At 48.6% G+C, this 17,296-nt stretch overlaps 1 protein-coding gene across 8 annotated transcripts in view; it reads left to right on the top strand.

The window, feature by feature from the left end:
* Positions 1-17,296, top strand: part of CSPG5 (chondroitin sulfate proteoglycan 5) — a 254,451-nt gene that overhangs the window by 104,913 nt on the left and 132,242 nt on the right. For all 8 annotated transcript variants that reach the window (XM_078662536.1, XM_078662539.1, XM_078662538.1 and 5 more), the window contains exon 3: positions 12,054-12,242. In XM_078662536.1, coding sequence (XP_078518662.1) covers positions 12,054-12,242 — 189 coding nt within the window. The remainder of the gene's footprint in view (positions 1-12,053; positions 12,243-17,296) is intronic.

Genomic DNA, 17,296 nt, shown 5'->3' on the forward strand with positions numbered 1-17,296 from the left:
CAACCCTGCTAATCTGGAAAGGGAAAAATCCCTGAAACTTTATCTGTGAAAACTGCCCACATTGGTATGCCGAGGCTGGCAGCTTGGTGGACAGCAGGACGCTGTTTGATCTCTTGTTCACAGGTTTGATTCCCCATTGGTCCATTCAGCCTTTCACCCATCTGAGGGTGATAACATGAGTACCATCCAGTTGGGCAACAATAAACGTTTGATACTTCTGCACTAAGATACCCTTCAAGGTGAACGTGTGCTTTACAACAACGCACCTTATGGTAGGTTGTTCACATGTAAACATGAAGTTATCAATATTTAATTTATTTGGAGCAAGAAACATTTTGCTGTACTTTGAGGTTAAACCCGGTATAAATTGAAAATGCTTCTGTATGGCGAAAAACTCCAAACCGATGTAGTACATTAAAAACAAAGCACAGAAACCAAACAAGAGGTAGAGATCAAATGATTTCCTATATAGTAGATTTACACACATACACAAATCACTTGAAGCGATTAGAGGTGAGGCTCTAACGTTGTTTTTAACTCCTGTGATAATTGGCTCCTCTGAATAGCCAGTTTCAGTGAGAGGGAAGGGCATCTTTAAAGGTAGAAGGACCAGAATCTGGGAGATATGGAGTGTTGCAAAGATGAATCCACAAGGTGTTGATTAGCAGATTCAAGGTAATTGGCTAGGAGGCAGAATCTAGGAGGCAGCCTGGTGATGTCTGACGGGCTAGTTTGAAGACTATGCAAGAAGTTTGCAAAGGGCCCTGCTTTTGGAAGAGAGCCAACCAACCTGCTTATGATAATATGTAATAGGAGTGTGTCTATCGAGACTATAAAAGGTCCTAGTGCTGAAGATTAAAGCTTTCTCCAAAGGAGAAAGAGGAATGAGGAAGGGCCAATGTAAGACTATTGTGGAGTAGTGTGGCTCACTGGTTAGAGGCGGCAGGCCTGAGAGCAGAAATCAGCCTGGGACCAGGGTTCAATTCCCGACGCGGCAGGGTCGTGGACCTTGGTCAGTGGACTCGATAATTCTCGCTTTGGTGCTTACTCTAATCAGGGGTTCCACTCGGCAACTCTGGGCATTAGCTTGCCTAATCTCCACAACGGCCCCACCAATTCCGGGGATGCCTGGCTCCACCTTGGGGACTCCCAGCAAGGGACCATCCCACAGGGAAAGCCAGGACGGGTTCCCCAGAGTTATACAGCGCCGGGACGCCCCGTTGCTGGGGCAGCTGTGCGCTTTACAAGTATACTACATTTACATTTACATTTTGCTCACTAGTAAGAAATTGATAAGTGCATTGGCTTTCTGGAAAGGGATAAATGTTTGAACCTTCCATACATGCAAATGCAAAGAATTGATAACTTGCTGTGCAGGCTGTGGTGGTGATGAACGTCTCACATTGAGAGGTTGAAGAAAGCTAAGGATTCTTGGGACGGGGCAAACGTCAGTGTGCCACCAGGAATGAGCGGTCAATGCAGTGATAAATGGCTGGGAAACAAATTTGCAAGCCTGGAGGAGAGGTGAGAAAGCTGGAAATTAGACGTTGGTATAATTTCCATATAAATAGCATGGAAAGCAAAACGAGGCGATTATGTAACCAAGAGAGGGTGGTATGGAGAGAATAGCAGAGCCCCTTGGACAAAGGCTAGGGAGATACCAACTGATGATACCGTTGATGGTGAATGGAATGCCAGGCTACCAAAAAAACAGTCAGAAAGGTTGGAGAAAAAACATTTGAGGGCAGACCCTGTAATACTGAGGGGATTTAGGAAGAATAGTAGGGTATGCGGATCAACACTGCTAAAGGCGACTAATAGATCATGGAGTACGAGGATGGATGAAAGGTGACTGCGGTGAACGGAGGGGAAGAAGTTATTTACTTGTGAGATGGCTGTTTCTCTGCAAAGAAGATCCTGGAAACTGGATTAGAGGGGGTGAGCTAATAGTTTTTTGTGTACTGTGTGTACTGGCATTTTATCATTAACTTGTACAACCATTTACTTACACAGTAGTTGCAGATGTCTTACTTGCATATTTATACAGGTTACGCTCCAAGTACAGACAGTTACAGTAAGGGTATCTGACATCCCCGTGAGTTTTGGCATGTAGTGGAAGGTGCTTCTTACCGGCAGTCTGAGTATGCTTTGGTAGTCCGCAGTTCTAGGGGTCAGGTGCATAACCTTCGTCCTAGGGTTCCCCTTTACGTTCAGTGATAGATCAGTCAGTGGTAAATGTCTTCTAATAGTGCATGTTGCTATTGATCCAGATAAATGACAAACAAGTGAGTGGAAGGAAGAAAAGAATAAAAGAACCAAACAGTGGGGAAAAACTCCTGAACAGTTGTCTTCAAGGGGATCGCAGCTCTCAGTTAGGGGTTGTGAAGTGTGAAGGGAGCATGCAGGGTGGAGAGGTGCAGGTCAGAGCCTCGGCCTAATTCTGAATAGCCATCAGGGGGTATGGATGGAGGTTCAGCTGCACGATGCGCCAGTAGCAAAAGGGTGGCCGCTCCTCAAGGGAGTACTGGCTTGTCCTCAGGCAGTAAGAAGTGTTGTCCACTATCACTCAAACGGCCGTCGGGTCCACCTCGTTCGAGGAGTCGGTTCCTTTTGCACCAAGGTCTATGTCATTCGTGGGATTTTCCCATGCTACGGGGCACCTACGCACCCTCCCTGACCTCTTCCCTCCGTAGGACTCTTTCCTCTGCTCTTACGCATGTGGTCACGTCTTTCGCTCAGATCCACATGATGGGGACCACATAAGACTTCCATGCCATCGCTAGCCTCCCTTTGGTTAGCACAAGCACCAAATCCCAGAACCTACTGGCAACCTTTCTAGGATTGGGGCTAGGGAAGGCCCCCAGGAGGCAGGTCTCCACCTTGTTTGAAATAGTACGATTGAGGACCCTGTTTAATCTGTCCAGGACAGACGTTCAGTAATCCTATAAACGGGGGCATCTCCACGTCATGTGGCAAAAGTCAGCATCCAGGTGCACGCAGCGTGGGCGTCCCCCTAGGTCGTCCCGTAGATGGCCCGAATCCTGTGCGGTGTCAGGTGGAGTAATTAAACTGGATACATTTCAAGTGTGTGTTTCGAGACACCTTGTGGGAGTATGCTAAAAACCCTGGCCACTCAGAGTCCGGGATTTCCTGCCCCACTACTTTCCCACCTGTTCTTGAGTAGAGTGTCACCAAGTGCTGGGCTGATCGCATCGTTACCAGTAACTGAAGCACTTCGTGAGGCTGGGGCTCCCCATTATAATTGTCCCACAGGTCTCTGAACGCCCGCACCAGCGTGTCGTGCATCAAGAACTAGCCAGGAGCAAGATCTCTCTGTGACATCATCTCCTCCATGGGCAGTAAGACACTCAGGTGGAAGCAGTCGCCCACCGTTACCAGCCCGGTCTCAGTCCAGTCACTCAGCTGTGCCACCAAAAAGTAGGAGAGGAGGGCGCTTAAGCGATCTCCAGAAATGCACACAAGACCTAAGGGAGAGCAGTGCCCCTTCCAGGTTGCTATCCCTCAAGTCTGCCGATGTGTGGTAGATCTGAGTCCCCAGGTATTTAAAGGTGTTGGGAGCCCAAACTGGGTCCAGTGAGATGTCTGGCGGCTGCATGAGACCGATCGTGGCCGGGAATAGGTAGGTCTTAGTTAGGTTGACCTGAAGGCCCGAAAGAACACCAAAGTAGTCTAGGAGTCTCATTATATGAGCGACAACTGAAGCACCGTCCGCCATATAAAGCAGAAGATCATCTGCTTAGAGGGATGTGATGTGTTAGTGCTTCCATACAACAATGCCTTTGCGTCTACTCTCTAGCCTCAGCAAATCCACCAACAGCTCTATTGCTATGGAAAGTAGGAGGGAAGACATTAGGCAGCTCTGGTGTTCCCCATGATGAATATCATATAACTTCGAAATCATGGTGCCCGTTTTAACCCTGGCAATCGGGACAGAGTACAACAGCCGCACCCATTTGGCCCACATGTCCCCAAAGCCCTTTCAGAACATGACTTTCCTGAGGATGTCCCACTGGCCCGTGTTGAATGTCTTCTCGAGGTCTACCGACATAATCATGATCCCATGGGCAGTCTGTACTGCAGGGCGGTACTGTATGTGATAAACCGTCACAGGTTAAAGAAGGTGTTTTGCTTTGATATGAAACCATTCTGGTGTGTGTGGCTTATTGTCTACATAAGTGGCAGTAGCCTGATCACTAATAGTTTACTAATGATTTTGAAATCCATGTTTAGCATGGATAGTGGGCAGAACGCTGCAACGGTAGCCTCTGGGGCTTTAGATGTAGGGAGCGGTACCACTATTGCCTCCCTCCTCGAGGCCAGCAGGGTCCCCGATGTATATGACTTAGCATAGATTGTTGCCAGTCTGCTGGGCTAATATTTCTGCATATGTCAAGTAAAACTCTGCAGGAAGTCCATTGGGCACCAGAGTCTTACCTATGGCCATACCTTGATGGCAATCTTAATTTCCTGGGGTGTCACTGGGCCGCATAACTCCCCCACCCACCCCTGTGGGAATGTTGGGAGCAAGAGTCGGTCCAGGAAGACATGCACCACCCCAGTTGGAACCGGGTCTGGGCGCCTATAGAGCTGTACTTAGTAATAGCGAAAGGCAGCATTAATGGAGTTGGGGGAATACAGAGTCTCACCCTCAGCCGTGAGCAATTGAGTAATGGATGTACCCCGACCTCTTATCCCTGCCCTCCTCTAGATGTGCCCTGCTAAGGTACTCTCTGTAGCTGTGGTGCTGCAGGTGCTCTAATATCTTTTCTATATGGCCAGAAGGTGGCAAGTGCCGCTGTGTTGGTTCTCAAGACATTATCACAGGTGTGGAGTACCCGTCGAGTTCCTGCAGCTCTCTATCTAGTTCCCTCCGCACGCCTATGGGATAGCTCAGACAGTGTCCACGGATCACCACTTTGAGGACCTCCCATTCAATCATGCAATCGGTTGCCTCTCATTAGTGACCTCCAAATACCCCACCATGGTCTCCCGCAGAGAGTCCCTATACGGCACATCAGCCAAGGCAATCAGGTAAATGTAAATGTAAATGTAAATGTAGTATACTTGTAAAGCGCACAGCTGCCCCAGCAACGGGGCGTCCCGGCGCTGTATAACTCTGGGGAACCCGTCCTGGCTTTCCCTGTGGGATGGTCCCTTGCTGGGAGTCCCCAAGGTGGAGCCAGGCATCCCCGGAATTGGTGGGGCCGTTGTGGAGATGAGGCAAGCTAATGCCCAGAGTTGCCGAGTGGAACCCCTGATTAGAGTAAGCACCGAAGCGAGAATTATCGAGTCCGCTGACCAAGGTCCACGACCCTGCCGCGTCGGGAATTGAACCCTGGTCCCGGGCTGACTTCTGCTCTCAGGCCTGCCGCCTCTAACCAGTGAGCCACACTACTCCGGTGCACTACGGTGCAGCCGCCATGTGGGGATCTCCGGATACTCATCTTCCGACCGGAAGCCCAGAAGCAGCAGGCTATGGTGCAAAAGAGTGCAGCCAAAGTACTCTGACCGAGTGACGTACAGGCTCAAACGACTTGAGCCAATGTACCGGTCAAGGCGGGTATGGAGGTGGTAGATGTGGGGGTAGAAGGAGTAGCGCCACACCACACTGTTTTGCACCCTCCAAACATGTTCCAGACCCCAGTCACGCAACCAATCTCGGAATCCCACGCCCCTGGGAGAGAAGAGGTGGAACGATCCACCATGCAATTGAAGTCCCCCCCAGTAACAACGCCTCATTGGAGAGGTGACTCAGGGGTGCAGAGAGGGTATGAAGAAACATGCCCTGGTTGTGGTTTTGCGTGCACACCCTCCCCAGTCTAACCTATTGTCCAACCTTCCCTGACCCAGGACAAATCGCTCGTCTTTGTCGATCTTGGTATGCGCCACTTCAAAGTGAAATCCTGTCCTCACTCACAGAAGAGCCCCCTGGACATATACCAAATATATAGCTGTATAAACCTGACGGCTTCTTGTTTGACTGATGGCCCCATTCCCCGGATGTTCAACATGTGGAACATAATATTGCATTGTGAGTCAGCCATGTGAAGAGTCGGATGAGGAAGACCCAGGCACCTCACCCCACAGGCCCTGTGCCCCCCAACACCGCATACGCAACAGTCCCCAAGACAATAAACTAACAAAAGCAACCCCAAACTCCTCAACCAAAGAGCAGTCCAGCAACAGAAGACCATCCAAACTGTGTCAAACTGTAAATCAACCATGGTTCCGCTTAGTCATAAACTAGTAGGCTAGCAGGATGAGGGGGCAGGAACTTGCGTTTCAGACAGTCTCGCATCAGCCCAATTTTGAGGCGTCAGTCCATGGTCACTGTAGGCATCTAGTATCAATCAAAGATCCTGCCCAGGGAGGGAGCCCCACAGTACAGGGCCCCACTGTATGTGCCATCTCAGGTCGCCACCCGCCGGAGACTCCAAGGAATATCCACGCAGGGCAAACCAGTCCAGGCAACATTGTTTTCACCCCACTTGCGGGCATGGGTGGTTTCTTGTGTCATCATGTGGGTAGCTGCGGTGAGCTCTGCCATGGGAGCTCGTCACGCATTGCCCCATCAAAGTAGGTCCTCTGTCATCTGTGGCATGACCACTGGAAGGTCGCTGCCTTCCAAGGCAGAGTCATCGAAGATCGATGTCATCAAATACCGCTCCGGCAAGGGACTGCCGCCTAGTCTTTGTCTGTCCGTAACCTAGTAGGCTTTTTAAGTGTCCCTCAGCAGGAGGTGCGGAGTGAGTGTTTCTTGGGTCTGCGTTGTGTCGCAGAGCTTGTCTCCCGCTCCGCGCGGGGGGCTGCACCTCGTTCTGTAGGCCCCTAGTCAGTCCCAGACCTCCACTGGTTCAGTAAAGAAATGTGTAGTATCTCTTAGGATAATTTTAAGTCTAGTTGGGAACAATAGGGAGTATTATAGACCTTCTTCGCGCAGCACCTTTTTCACCTCCAGGAAAAAAGCTAATTTGACTTGCACAGCAGCTGTATAGTCCGGGAAAAGGGATACCCTGCTGTTTCCAATGTGGAATGGGCTCCTCGTTCCCACCCTCTGTAGCAGGACATCTATGTCTCTATAGAGAAGCAGTTTGGCCACTATGGGCCGGGGGGCCCACGATCCAGCGTGAATAAGGGCATCATGGAGCCACTCTTCCAAGTAGGACGCCATTGTCTCCAGCCTCTGTACCCTAAGGGAGGCCCACTATCCTGATGTTATTCCATCTGTTACGCCCTTCTGTGTCTTCAGTTCAGCGCTGTAGTACCTGTACTCGATCTGATGGCTCAGCCACCTGCAGCTGCAGTGCCTGTTGACCAGGCTGCAGTAAGCTGAGTCTCGTCTAAGCGTGCTTCACCCTGTCTGAGAGCTTATGGTGGTTAGCACGTTGTAGCCACACTTCGGCAAACACACTGCCAATCTTGCGTTGGAAAGTGGCCTTAGTGTCTGCAATGGCTTTTAAGATTATATCCAGCTGCAACTGCAGCAGGGGCGACAGCGGTTCGTTCCATTGCCTCTGGCAGTGATACAGAGTCTTGGGTGTGCTCCAACAGCACATTCTGCTGGCCCGGGACTTCAATTTGCCTATGGGAGCAGTGCAACTGACAAGGAGATGAGGAGCAAGATTCCAAGCTTCCCTTGGCAGTGAGTATAGCCATGGGAGAGGGTGGAGAAAAACAGATGTGCCGCTGCCTTTGGACAGTCCGGCTTACCACTAGTGAGGGGCAACGTGCCTGGGCCAACAAGAAGGGGCTCCACTGCAGGACAAGGGACACCCAGTGTCCGCAGTTCCGAGCAGCAAAGGAACCTTTTGGCCAAATCCGCCAGTACCTATCCTGCGGGAACTCACCTCATACCGGCCATCACAGTAGGGACAAGAGGGCGAGCCCAGGCCCCACCAGGGCTCAGTCTAGACCAATTCACAGGGAGAGCAGCTCCCACAACACGCGACCTAAGACCGGCATCTTTCCATTCGGCTCTGGGCATCGAATTATACCCTGATCTTTCCCCGATGGGCCGCCCCCTCTGCACAAGGGTGCAGGGAGCACAGCAAGGCAGGTGCAGAGACCCCTGTTCTTCCGCCGACTCCGCCCGCAATGCCCAAGTTTCTTTGATGGTGGAGAGGGTCCGCCTAACTCCCCGCTCCCCAGTGACCCAGGTCCAGTCACTCCTCCCACAGGCAAAGCGGGATCCGCCACCCCTCTCCATCCGCTCACCTTGACCCTCTACAGAGCCCCTTGTATGTGCAGCCCGGGGGCAGGGTATATCTCAGCTGGGCCCCGGGGGTCCCTGCCAACAAATCCATGCTGTGCACACTCTGACCTCAAGTGCCGATGCGGGCTTCAGGCCTTTCACCTGCCGCATGCAGCCTTGGCCTCTCTCAGCAGCCATAGACCCGCCCATCATATTCTTTGCCAGGCCCAAGCCGCCCAGGAATGAGCGTCTCCCACAAGGGCCCCTTCTTTGCACGGGCCTTGGGGCAGGGCACATCTCAGTAGGGCCCCGGGTTTCACTGCCGGCAACAGATACTTCATTAAAGAAATATAACTCCCAGCTACAGCCTGGGTGCATGGGAGAAAAAACGGTCCCAGCAACAGACATTGGGTACAAATAAGTTTCACTTTCTCCACCCACCTTGAGTTACTTCCAGCAGTGATGGTCCATGACCCAAAAGGGACTGTCAGGTGGTCTTTGAGGCCAATACACCTCCTCCTTCAGTGGCCTGTGTTCGGCTTTGTCTAAATGCAGCCTAGCGATGCTTCTCCCTATTCATGGAGGTTCCTGTATTATCACAGATTTTAAACCTATTGTTTTGTAACATATCACATTGTGATTCTGTCCACTTCCTCTTTGTTTGTAAACATCTTTTTGTTTGTGTTTGAAGCAAAATTATGGTTTATAGTTCACCAGCTGCTCCTTTGTGTCTATTGCTACCGTTCAAACCCAAGAGACCCTTTAAGAACCTGCATAGTGAACAAAGGAAAATGTGGATCACTTGCTGGGGTATCATTAATTTCTTTAATCTTCTGTGTACGACTGCTCAGGCTAAGATTGGAAAGCTATAAGTGAATCTATCTGTCTAAGGAGAGCCAATAAGTAGGAGTCAAGCACAGCTGGTCAACTCGCGTCTAGCATTGTACAGTGCTTATCGTACATGTGAGTTTGTAGAAGGGTTTGCTCTCCAGGTTATTGCCTTAGTAGAGTCTGTATGTGTAAAATGTCCCTGAGATCTATTTAGTGAGTGCCAGAGTGCTATGCCCAGAGAGACAAATGGTGAGTTCTTAACTTTAGTAAGGGCATAATGTGGCATGATTGATGACACAGACTGGAGGCTGATTACTTGGCATTATGCCAGCGAGTGGCAGTATTTTTTTGAGATGAGATTATTCTAGTTGTTGTTAAGAACAACAAAGTAGGACTCTGGCTCTTAGACCACACGTGGGGGGGGGGGGGGGTAAGGCAATGGGGTACTTCTGGGAGTTCTTGCAGCTGGATGGGCATTCTCAGAGACTGGATAGGACCAAGGGTTGGTCGGCACTATGCTGACTCAAGCCACTGGTGGGCAGGTTCTCCAGGGGAGGTTTTATGTCAAAATATTGTCAGCTGAAACATTAACCTGCACATATATCAACTATAAATTATCAAATACCAACACAGAGAGGTATAGATTTAATATTATTTTAATATTCTTAAGCTCACATCTTCTTACCTTGACGATATAGTGCGAGTGGGTAAATGTTCACGTTACAATAGTTGAAACACAGTATTTTTATATCACACCCTCCTAGTGCCTACTCAATCCCTGCAGCTTGTCAGAGCTATCTGGGAAATGACGATCCCAGATTCTTTGAGCTCCCATTATATCACATTATATGAGTGATACCTAGAAGGATGCAAGTGCATGGCCACCAACCTTAGTTTGAAGGGACAGGCTGGATGGGGCTTCACAGTTGTCAAGGAGAGTGTCCATTTTAGATCTGCTGTAGGTCTAGGATAAATCCTTGGTTTTAGAACGCCCAGGTCCTTGTTAACGTGTGTAGGAGAGGTGAGGTCAAATTGTCCCCCATACTTGGTTAAGCTAAAAGATTGGCGCCTATCATGAAAAAATCACTAAAATGATCAGCAGGATTCTTTATTATGGTGTACTGCAGCTCACTGGTTCTTTTTGTCGAGCGATCAGTACTTTAAGAAATACGGGTGCTATGCAAACAGGCTTATATTCCAGACCTTGTAGTCTTTTGACAAGTTGGGAGTCACTCAAACAACTATATTCATCCAAAATAATATGAGTACTTGGACCGACACGTGTTACATTATGGAAATTTATTTAGCACATTTACGCAGAAGCCTCTTGGCGTTTTAGACGCAAGACATACAATTTAATGAACTCCCACTTTACATGACATATTTACTTATTACAAAGCCAAGTCTTCAATAGTTTTCTGAAAAAGAGGAGGCGAGATTCAGAACATATGTACCGAGTCATTGAATGCCAAAGCTTATTCATAGTAATGGAAAATGTCTCCATAAGATACAGAGCTAGATTAGTGCTGCAGAGCACAGATTTCTGAATGGCATGTGGCAGGAGAGTCTGGAAGCCAAAATGTAGGTGTTTTCTTAATGGCTTTGTGCACTATGGTCACTGATTATAAATGTGTCTGTTGCGTATTGACAGCCAAAGAAGTGATCTGACTGGCGTAATGTGGTCGCATCTAGGACAGCCTGCAACCAAACGGACTGCGGCATTCCACCCTAATTCAAGGCAAGGTTTCAGTTTAGCATGGGAGGCTAGTTAGATTGAGTTTAGGTAGCAAAGTCTTGACTGGGCCAATGCATTGATAATTGAGAAATAAAGATGAGCGTCCAAAAAAGGAGGAACTCTTTTCAAGATTTCAAGCTGAAACATTCAACAATTGGGTATCTGTGGCTTGGAAGTCCAAAGAAATGAATATGTCAAGAATAATGTCTAAGTTCTGTATGTTATTTATGGGCTCAGGGCGTTGGCTCATAACTGGAGGCCAACAGAAGCTGTTCAATTGTTCGGTTCTGTAAAATGGTAGAATAACCTCAGTGGACGAGTAACATGTCCAAAAATTGGTGTACACCACCAACATGTGGTTGCCAGAGAATTTCTCTTGATTGTAGTGTGGAGATGAGAACTGTTTGGCACACCCTGTTTTGCCCACCTGCGTGGGTTGTGTCTGGTGCTTTCTCAAGGCTGAAATCATATGGTAGTGGGACTGGTACATATCTGCAAAGCTTACAGTTTACCGATTAAAAAAACCTGATACTTAACTTGCCTTTTTTTAATTGCTTGTCTACTGCTAGCAGTAAGGAAATTGACAGACCTTATTAGAAATCAAAATGTAGGTTGCTTTACTCACACGGGTGAATTGTGTGATGGTTAAGTGAAATCCCTACTATGGGCTCAGTTGAATTTGAAGTTTGTGATGCCAGCTGTTTGAGGGAGTACTCTATTTCCTGACCCAGATATCCATATGGTACTGCCATTCTGGGCGAAAATGTATATTTTCTCCATCGCCAGCAAAGTGGCCGGTGTAGCCTCCTTGTCTCAAAGTCTGAGTTGAGTAGAGTTGAAAGTGTGTGGATTTCATTATTGCATTGATAAGGTTCAGGGATCAGAGGGCTAAAAGGAGGCACCAAGGCAATAGAGTTGTGAGCCCAGGGGTGTCACTGAGAATAGCTCACACATGCCTTTCCATTGTATTGCTTGCAATCACCCAAATGAAGCACTCTAGCCCTCTCCTCTATAAGGAAGTGTCTACAGTAATGAAGTTCTATAGAACCTCATGTGATTATAATCCAGAGAGGGGCAAACAAAGCTATTTGTAAATCTGTCCATTTGATAGTTTGATAATTTGGAATCAGGCACAGCCAGTGTGCCCCTGCCCTGCTTCTGTGTGTATATATATCCACTTTTACAGGTAATAGGCAGATCAATTACACTCAAACTTGTTCATATTGCTGTTTTGCCTTTCTAACGCCTGCCTTTCCCCTCCTGTTCCCCTCTTAGGTGCAACACCCAGGACTACATCTGGCACAAGGGCTTGCGCTGTGAGTCCATCATCACTGACTTCCAGGTGATGTGTGTGGCGGTGGGAGCCGCTGCCCTGGTGGTGCTACTACTCTTCATGATGACTGTCTTCTTTGCAAAGAAGCTCTACCTGTTGAAAACGGAGAACTACAAACTGCGCAAGCGGAAGTAAGTGGGAGTGGCCAGCGAATGAAAAAGCTGGAAGGGCCTGGGTAGTTCATCGATTATGCCAGAGAGAGGAAACATTAGGCCCTATCTGTTGCACGTAGGGGATATGGAAGAGTCTGTTTTACTGATTGGAATATGGAGGATCCCCTTTACCGATGGAAGAGCCCATGTCACTTATTGAAGAGGCGAGGATCCTTTAAGAAGGGGCCACATCACTTGTTGTGTTCAGTTCTATGGCATACAGAAGAAAGGAGCGGAAGCTATGTTTGGTTAATAGGCAATACTCAGTATCCGCAGTTTCTCAAATTTTAAAGTTATTGATGTATTGCTCTCTTGCTCTGAGGATATGGAAAATGATAAGCATGCTTGCATAATTTGGCGGAATTTATCATTTTGACATTTCATTACGTTTTCAAACATTCACGTTTTCTTTCAGTTTTGTCTCTGGTGACGTTTTCCTGTTTTTGCTGGAAGATATGCTCGAAGAGGCAATTTGTTTTATTCAGCAATAAACAGTACGGGAAAAAAGTCACTTTAGATTACTTTTCGTGCAAAACCTATATTTTAAAACAATTTTTAATGCAAATTTGGAATATCACAATATTTACAGTTGTGAAAGCTGGAAGTTTCATATATACTTGTTCAGAAATAGTTGATAGCAAGGTTCTAATAGATGACCAACTCAAGAGCATTAATAAAGTTAATATTGTTTCAATATGTTCAGTTCTTCACAAGCTAATAGTGGCCCACTAAATTTGATTTCTGGAAAAAATACAGTTAACCCCTCCGCTGCGCCGAACGTTCTGCGCTGGTGCGGAACTTTCTATTGCGCGGGCGGGGCCGGAACGTTCAGCGGACGTTCGCAGCACTACCGAGGCAGTGCACGTAACGTCCGCTGAACGTGCGCCGAACGGAAGGGGTTAAAGTTGAAACATATTATGTGTGAATTCACTTTTGCAAAACACAAAAATAGAGGTTGCTCTGAACTGCACATAATGCGGGGTCAAGTAAATTTGGACCCATACTTCTGTAAATACTTATAACGTAAGTTACCTAAAACCTACAGAAAAGGCTGTCATAAGTCTTGGATCTGTTTGTCGAAGGGATTTTCAACTCAACAGTCTTCTGCTACACAAAAGAGCAACAATAGAGCTAAAAACCAAGGGCCTGATTTAAAGTTCAGCGGACGGGTTACTCCGCGCAAACGTGATGGATAGCCTATCCACGTTATATCCAATGGCACTTGTAATATGATGGACTGGATATCCATCATGTTTGTGACAGAGTAACTGCCCTCTGAACTCCAAATCAGGCGCTTAGTAGGGCCAGTGCGTCAAGATGAAGCTGGAAGTGGGAGAATGGACGAGGAAAGCGGTCTTCTCTTGCCACCCCCTATGTGTTACTTAACGAGATGAAAGGAACAAAACCTTTTGGGAGAGAGGGTGCAGCCAAGTTTCAGACCACATAATATGTGTGAAAAAGCCTGCTTTATTGAAAAAGCTGCACATTACAACCAAAATACCCTGGCAACTGCCTTGCAAAACTAAAACCTCACTATACATCCGTTAGACTATTACCTTACCCCACCCCCACAATCCCCCCAACCTGCCTGTCAGGGGCTAGTGGTGGACAGAGAATGAGACCAGAGCACGGTTTGTCTATGGTTCAGTTTTTATTAAGTTTGGCTCTTAAGTAGGGATTTAACAACAGTCCTTCCTTCTTGGGGTTGTTTCTGGTCGCAGGGAACGTCAGGGTTTGGTCCGATGTCCCGGTTCTTGTGGCCTCAGGGAAAAGAGAAAACAAACGGGTTTTTACTGATCTGCTCTCAGTATTAAGTGTAGTGCTACCTTCACCAAATTAAAGAAAAAAGGGGTTGTGTTCTAGTGCAAGGGTCACCGTGGGGCCTCCCGCCTCCCCGACCTTGCTACTTCCCACCTCCCCAAACACCCCACCAGAATGCCCCTTTTAACAGCACTTGCCTTGGGCTGTGGCCCGACTCTCGGACCACAGCAGCTGGACCCGTGGCGTCTTCTCCCTTCAGCCCACCGGGTATGGTAACAGTGTCGGGAACGTCGCTCAGTAGCACTCGCCGTGTACTCTCCTCTCTCCGAGTCTCCTCTGCCTCCGGGTGTTCCGTAGCCGCCTCCGCTCTCACGCTCTCCTCTCTTCGGATCTCCTCTGCCTCCGCTCTCACGCTCTCCTCTCTTCGGATCTCCTCTGCCTCCGGGTGCTCCTCTCCGACCTCGCACCCCGTCCGTTCCACGCCTCTTCCTCTTATCCTTCCGGGTTCCGCCGGCTGACGGGACTCCTCCCCCTTCCGCTGTGCAACTGCTAGACCGCGGCTGTTGGCTTCCTGGTTCTGTGTTCTTGGCAACCAGGAAGCGGTGTTTCTTTCTTCCTCGTCTGCTTCGGAGTGCTACAGCCGCTCCACCTCCCCACACAGCCCCACCCTGCAATTAACACATTACAAACCTTACAGTGTATTGCATTTCAAATGACTAAATTCTATTATCCCTACAGCCTATGCCTGCAAGTTTGAAACTGTAAAAAAACTATTGTCCTAAACTAAACCTTGAACTACCTGCCAACCCTTTCACTGCACATGGTTCACTAACTTTCAATGCCAAACAAACTTCTGGCAACCCCTGGCAAACTTTGCATGCCCCCGTTAAGCACCTGTTCCAAGAGACAACTTACAACTTACCCCTGCACACATGTCTCAACCAAAAAGGCCACCTGAGAAAGAAAAATCTTCCCCCAGACCACCCTTCGGTCATGACATTTACTCTGGGGAAGGGAGGGCAAGAAACTATTTCACTCATACGCTCCTTGCCAGCAGCCACCAGGTCACCAGAACCTAAAATGGTGTCAGGGAGCCCAAAACCCCGTAACTATATAACCTTTGGGCTATTATTGGGCTACATAAACACAAAATGGAAGTCCCCTGGACTGCGCCACCCTCACAATCTGCCCGGGGGGCAGACCTCTCTCCTGTCGGCTGCCCTACAAACCCTTTTTGGGAGAGAAGGTGCAGTCAAGAAACAGACCATTTAATATGTGTGGAAAAGTCTACCTTATTGAAACAGGTGCACATTACAACCAAAATAACCTGGCAACTGCCTTACAAAACAAAAACCTCTCTATACATGCTAACAACTACCACTGAATGTTCAACATTCTAGCTAACACCTCTCTGATTTCCAATAAGTAAAGATACATCCCCAATTTGGATAGATGAACCCTGTCACTCCAAAAACACTCCAGCGAGTCAAACCGAATATCAGAATGACTGATCCTGCCACACCCAATCCCCCTACAAAATCGAGCCATTTCCCTATTCACCTTTCTGCGTACCCTATCTACTGCTCCAGGCTTCACCGCACCTCTCCAAGCCCACCTGGGCACAAATTCCGTCCACAGAACAAAACACCCTGACCCTTTTTCTTAATGAGAGCTAAATCTGTCTTCTTGCTTCATATCAGCACAACCCCTTTCTCTTTGCAAAGATCATTCTCCCCAAATGCAGAACTAAAATATCTGGGCACCGTCCACGCACCAACTTACTGTTCAAACATGAGACTAGCTCTTTCCAGCAAATGCCCCCTTTGCCTTTCCACGTGATCCTAAACAAACTCTCATTAAAACCTAAATTCTGGCCAAAATAACTCTGCAGAGCTTGTACCTGGGCCCATTTGACAAAGGAATGTCCAACCACCCAAATGGCCATCCCCTCCTCCTCGGGCCAGATACAGAACCTGCAAAAAACAAAAAGCAGTACCTTTCACAAATTACTGTCTACCATGCGCACATCATCCCCCAACCCCCTTACATAACACCAATAGCACTGTGATGGCCAGTGGCCTAGCCGCATGAATTCCTCCTGAGCGCAACCTCTCCGGCCGGCATCCAACGCCACACCGATGAGGAAAGAATGTGTCATATATTCCGCCCCTTCCACCCCTAAGCGCCGCAGCACTTTCCGGAGAACCAATAAAAGCTGAAATGCTGTCACTCTACCCCCTTCTTATGCCGGAATACTACTCCTCTGTTAGTTCCACCTCTCGCCCCCTATATCTTTCTCTTTACCCGAACTACCTTCTTCCTTAGTGCCCCCCAATTCTCCTCTGACACATACTTCTCTTTCTGTAACCTCTCCCTCCCACCCCCACAGCTCCTCCACACCTACTCCATTGCAGACCATCACAGGTTTCCCCTTCATGCCTTTGACCATACCTGGCTCCAAGGAGGGTGCCTGTAAAGTTGCAGTCTGCCTCGCCAGGGGGCCGACCCTTCCAGCGCTCTTGCCTGCCTCGCAGGCCAAGACGCCCTTGCTGGCCTCTCTGTTCACCCTTGCAACGCACTAGGTAAAACATTAGAGGTCCCCCCATGTACCCCTTCTCATCGACCTCCCACAGCTCACCTTGTTCCAGGCTTTCCTCATCAAAATCTAATACTTTATCTCTATGCAACACCTCTTGCGGCCATTCCAGGCCCCCATATACCTCTATCGGTGTAGCCTTTATGGCCACCCCACATTTAACCCTTCGCTGGGTATACAGGACGGGCATATTGTACCCTTCCGTGCCTCTCCGGCACCGCTATGCGCCGTCTGTCTTTCACATTCTCTCTGGAGGTTGTGTGAGACCTGCCAGATCTTGGAGCCAGGGAGGACGTTCTGGGCCTACTTGTGCTGGCTATCACGGGCTCCCCCATTGATATCAAATGTGCCGTTCTGGGCACAGCCCTCTCTTCACCTCAGCGCCAGTGACCTGCCCACAGCTCTGCTGAGTCGGCCTCACCGCGCCATACGTCACCCTACAAGACAAACGGCTGGATAGTGTACTGGTTCCCTGCCACAGACCTGACCGCTCCCCCTTCCACTTCTTACTCTGCCCCTCCTACCCTTGTATACCTCCCTCAACTTCACTTGCTTCTAATCCTTGCTCATCTTCTTCCTCCCCACCTTCTTTTTCTCCAATCCAATCTAAAATAGCTGTGACGAATGTTGGCTCTAGACCCTGAATCACTGGTGGCATCCCCCCTATCTGCTTGAC

This window comes from Lissotriton helveticus, chromosome 10, assembly GCF_964261635.1.
Source record: "Lissotriton helveticus chromosome 10, aLisHel1.1, whole genome shotgun sequence".
Classification (NCBI taxonomy): domain Eukaryota; kingdom Metazoa; phylum Chordata; class Amphibia; order Caudata; family Salamandridae; genus Lissotriton; species Lissotriton helveticus.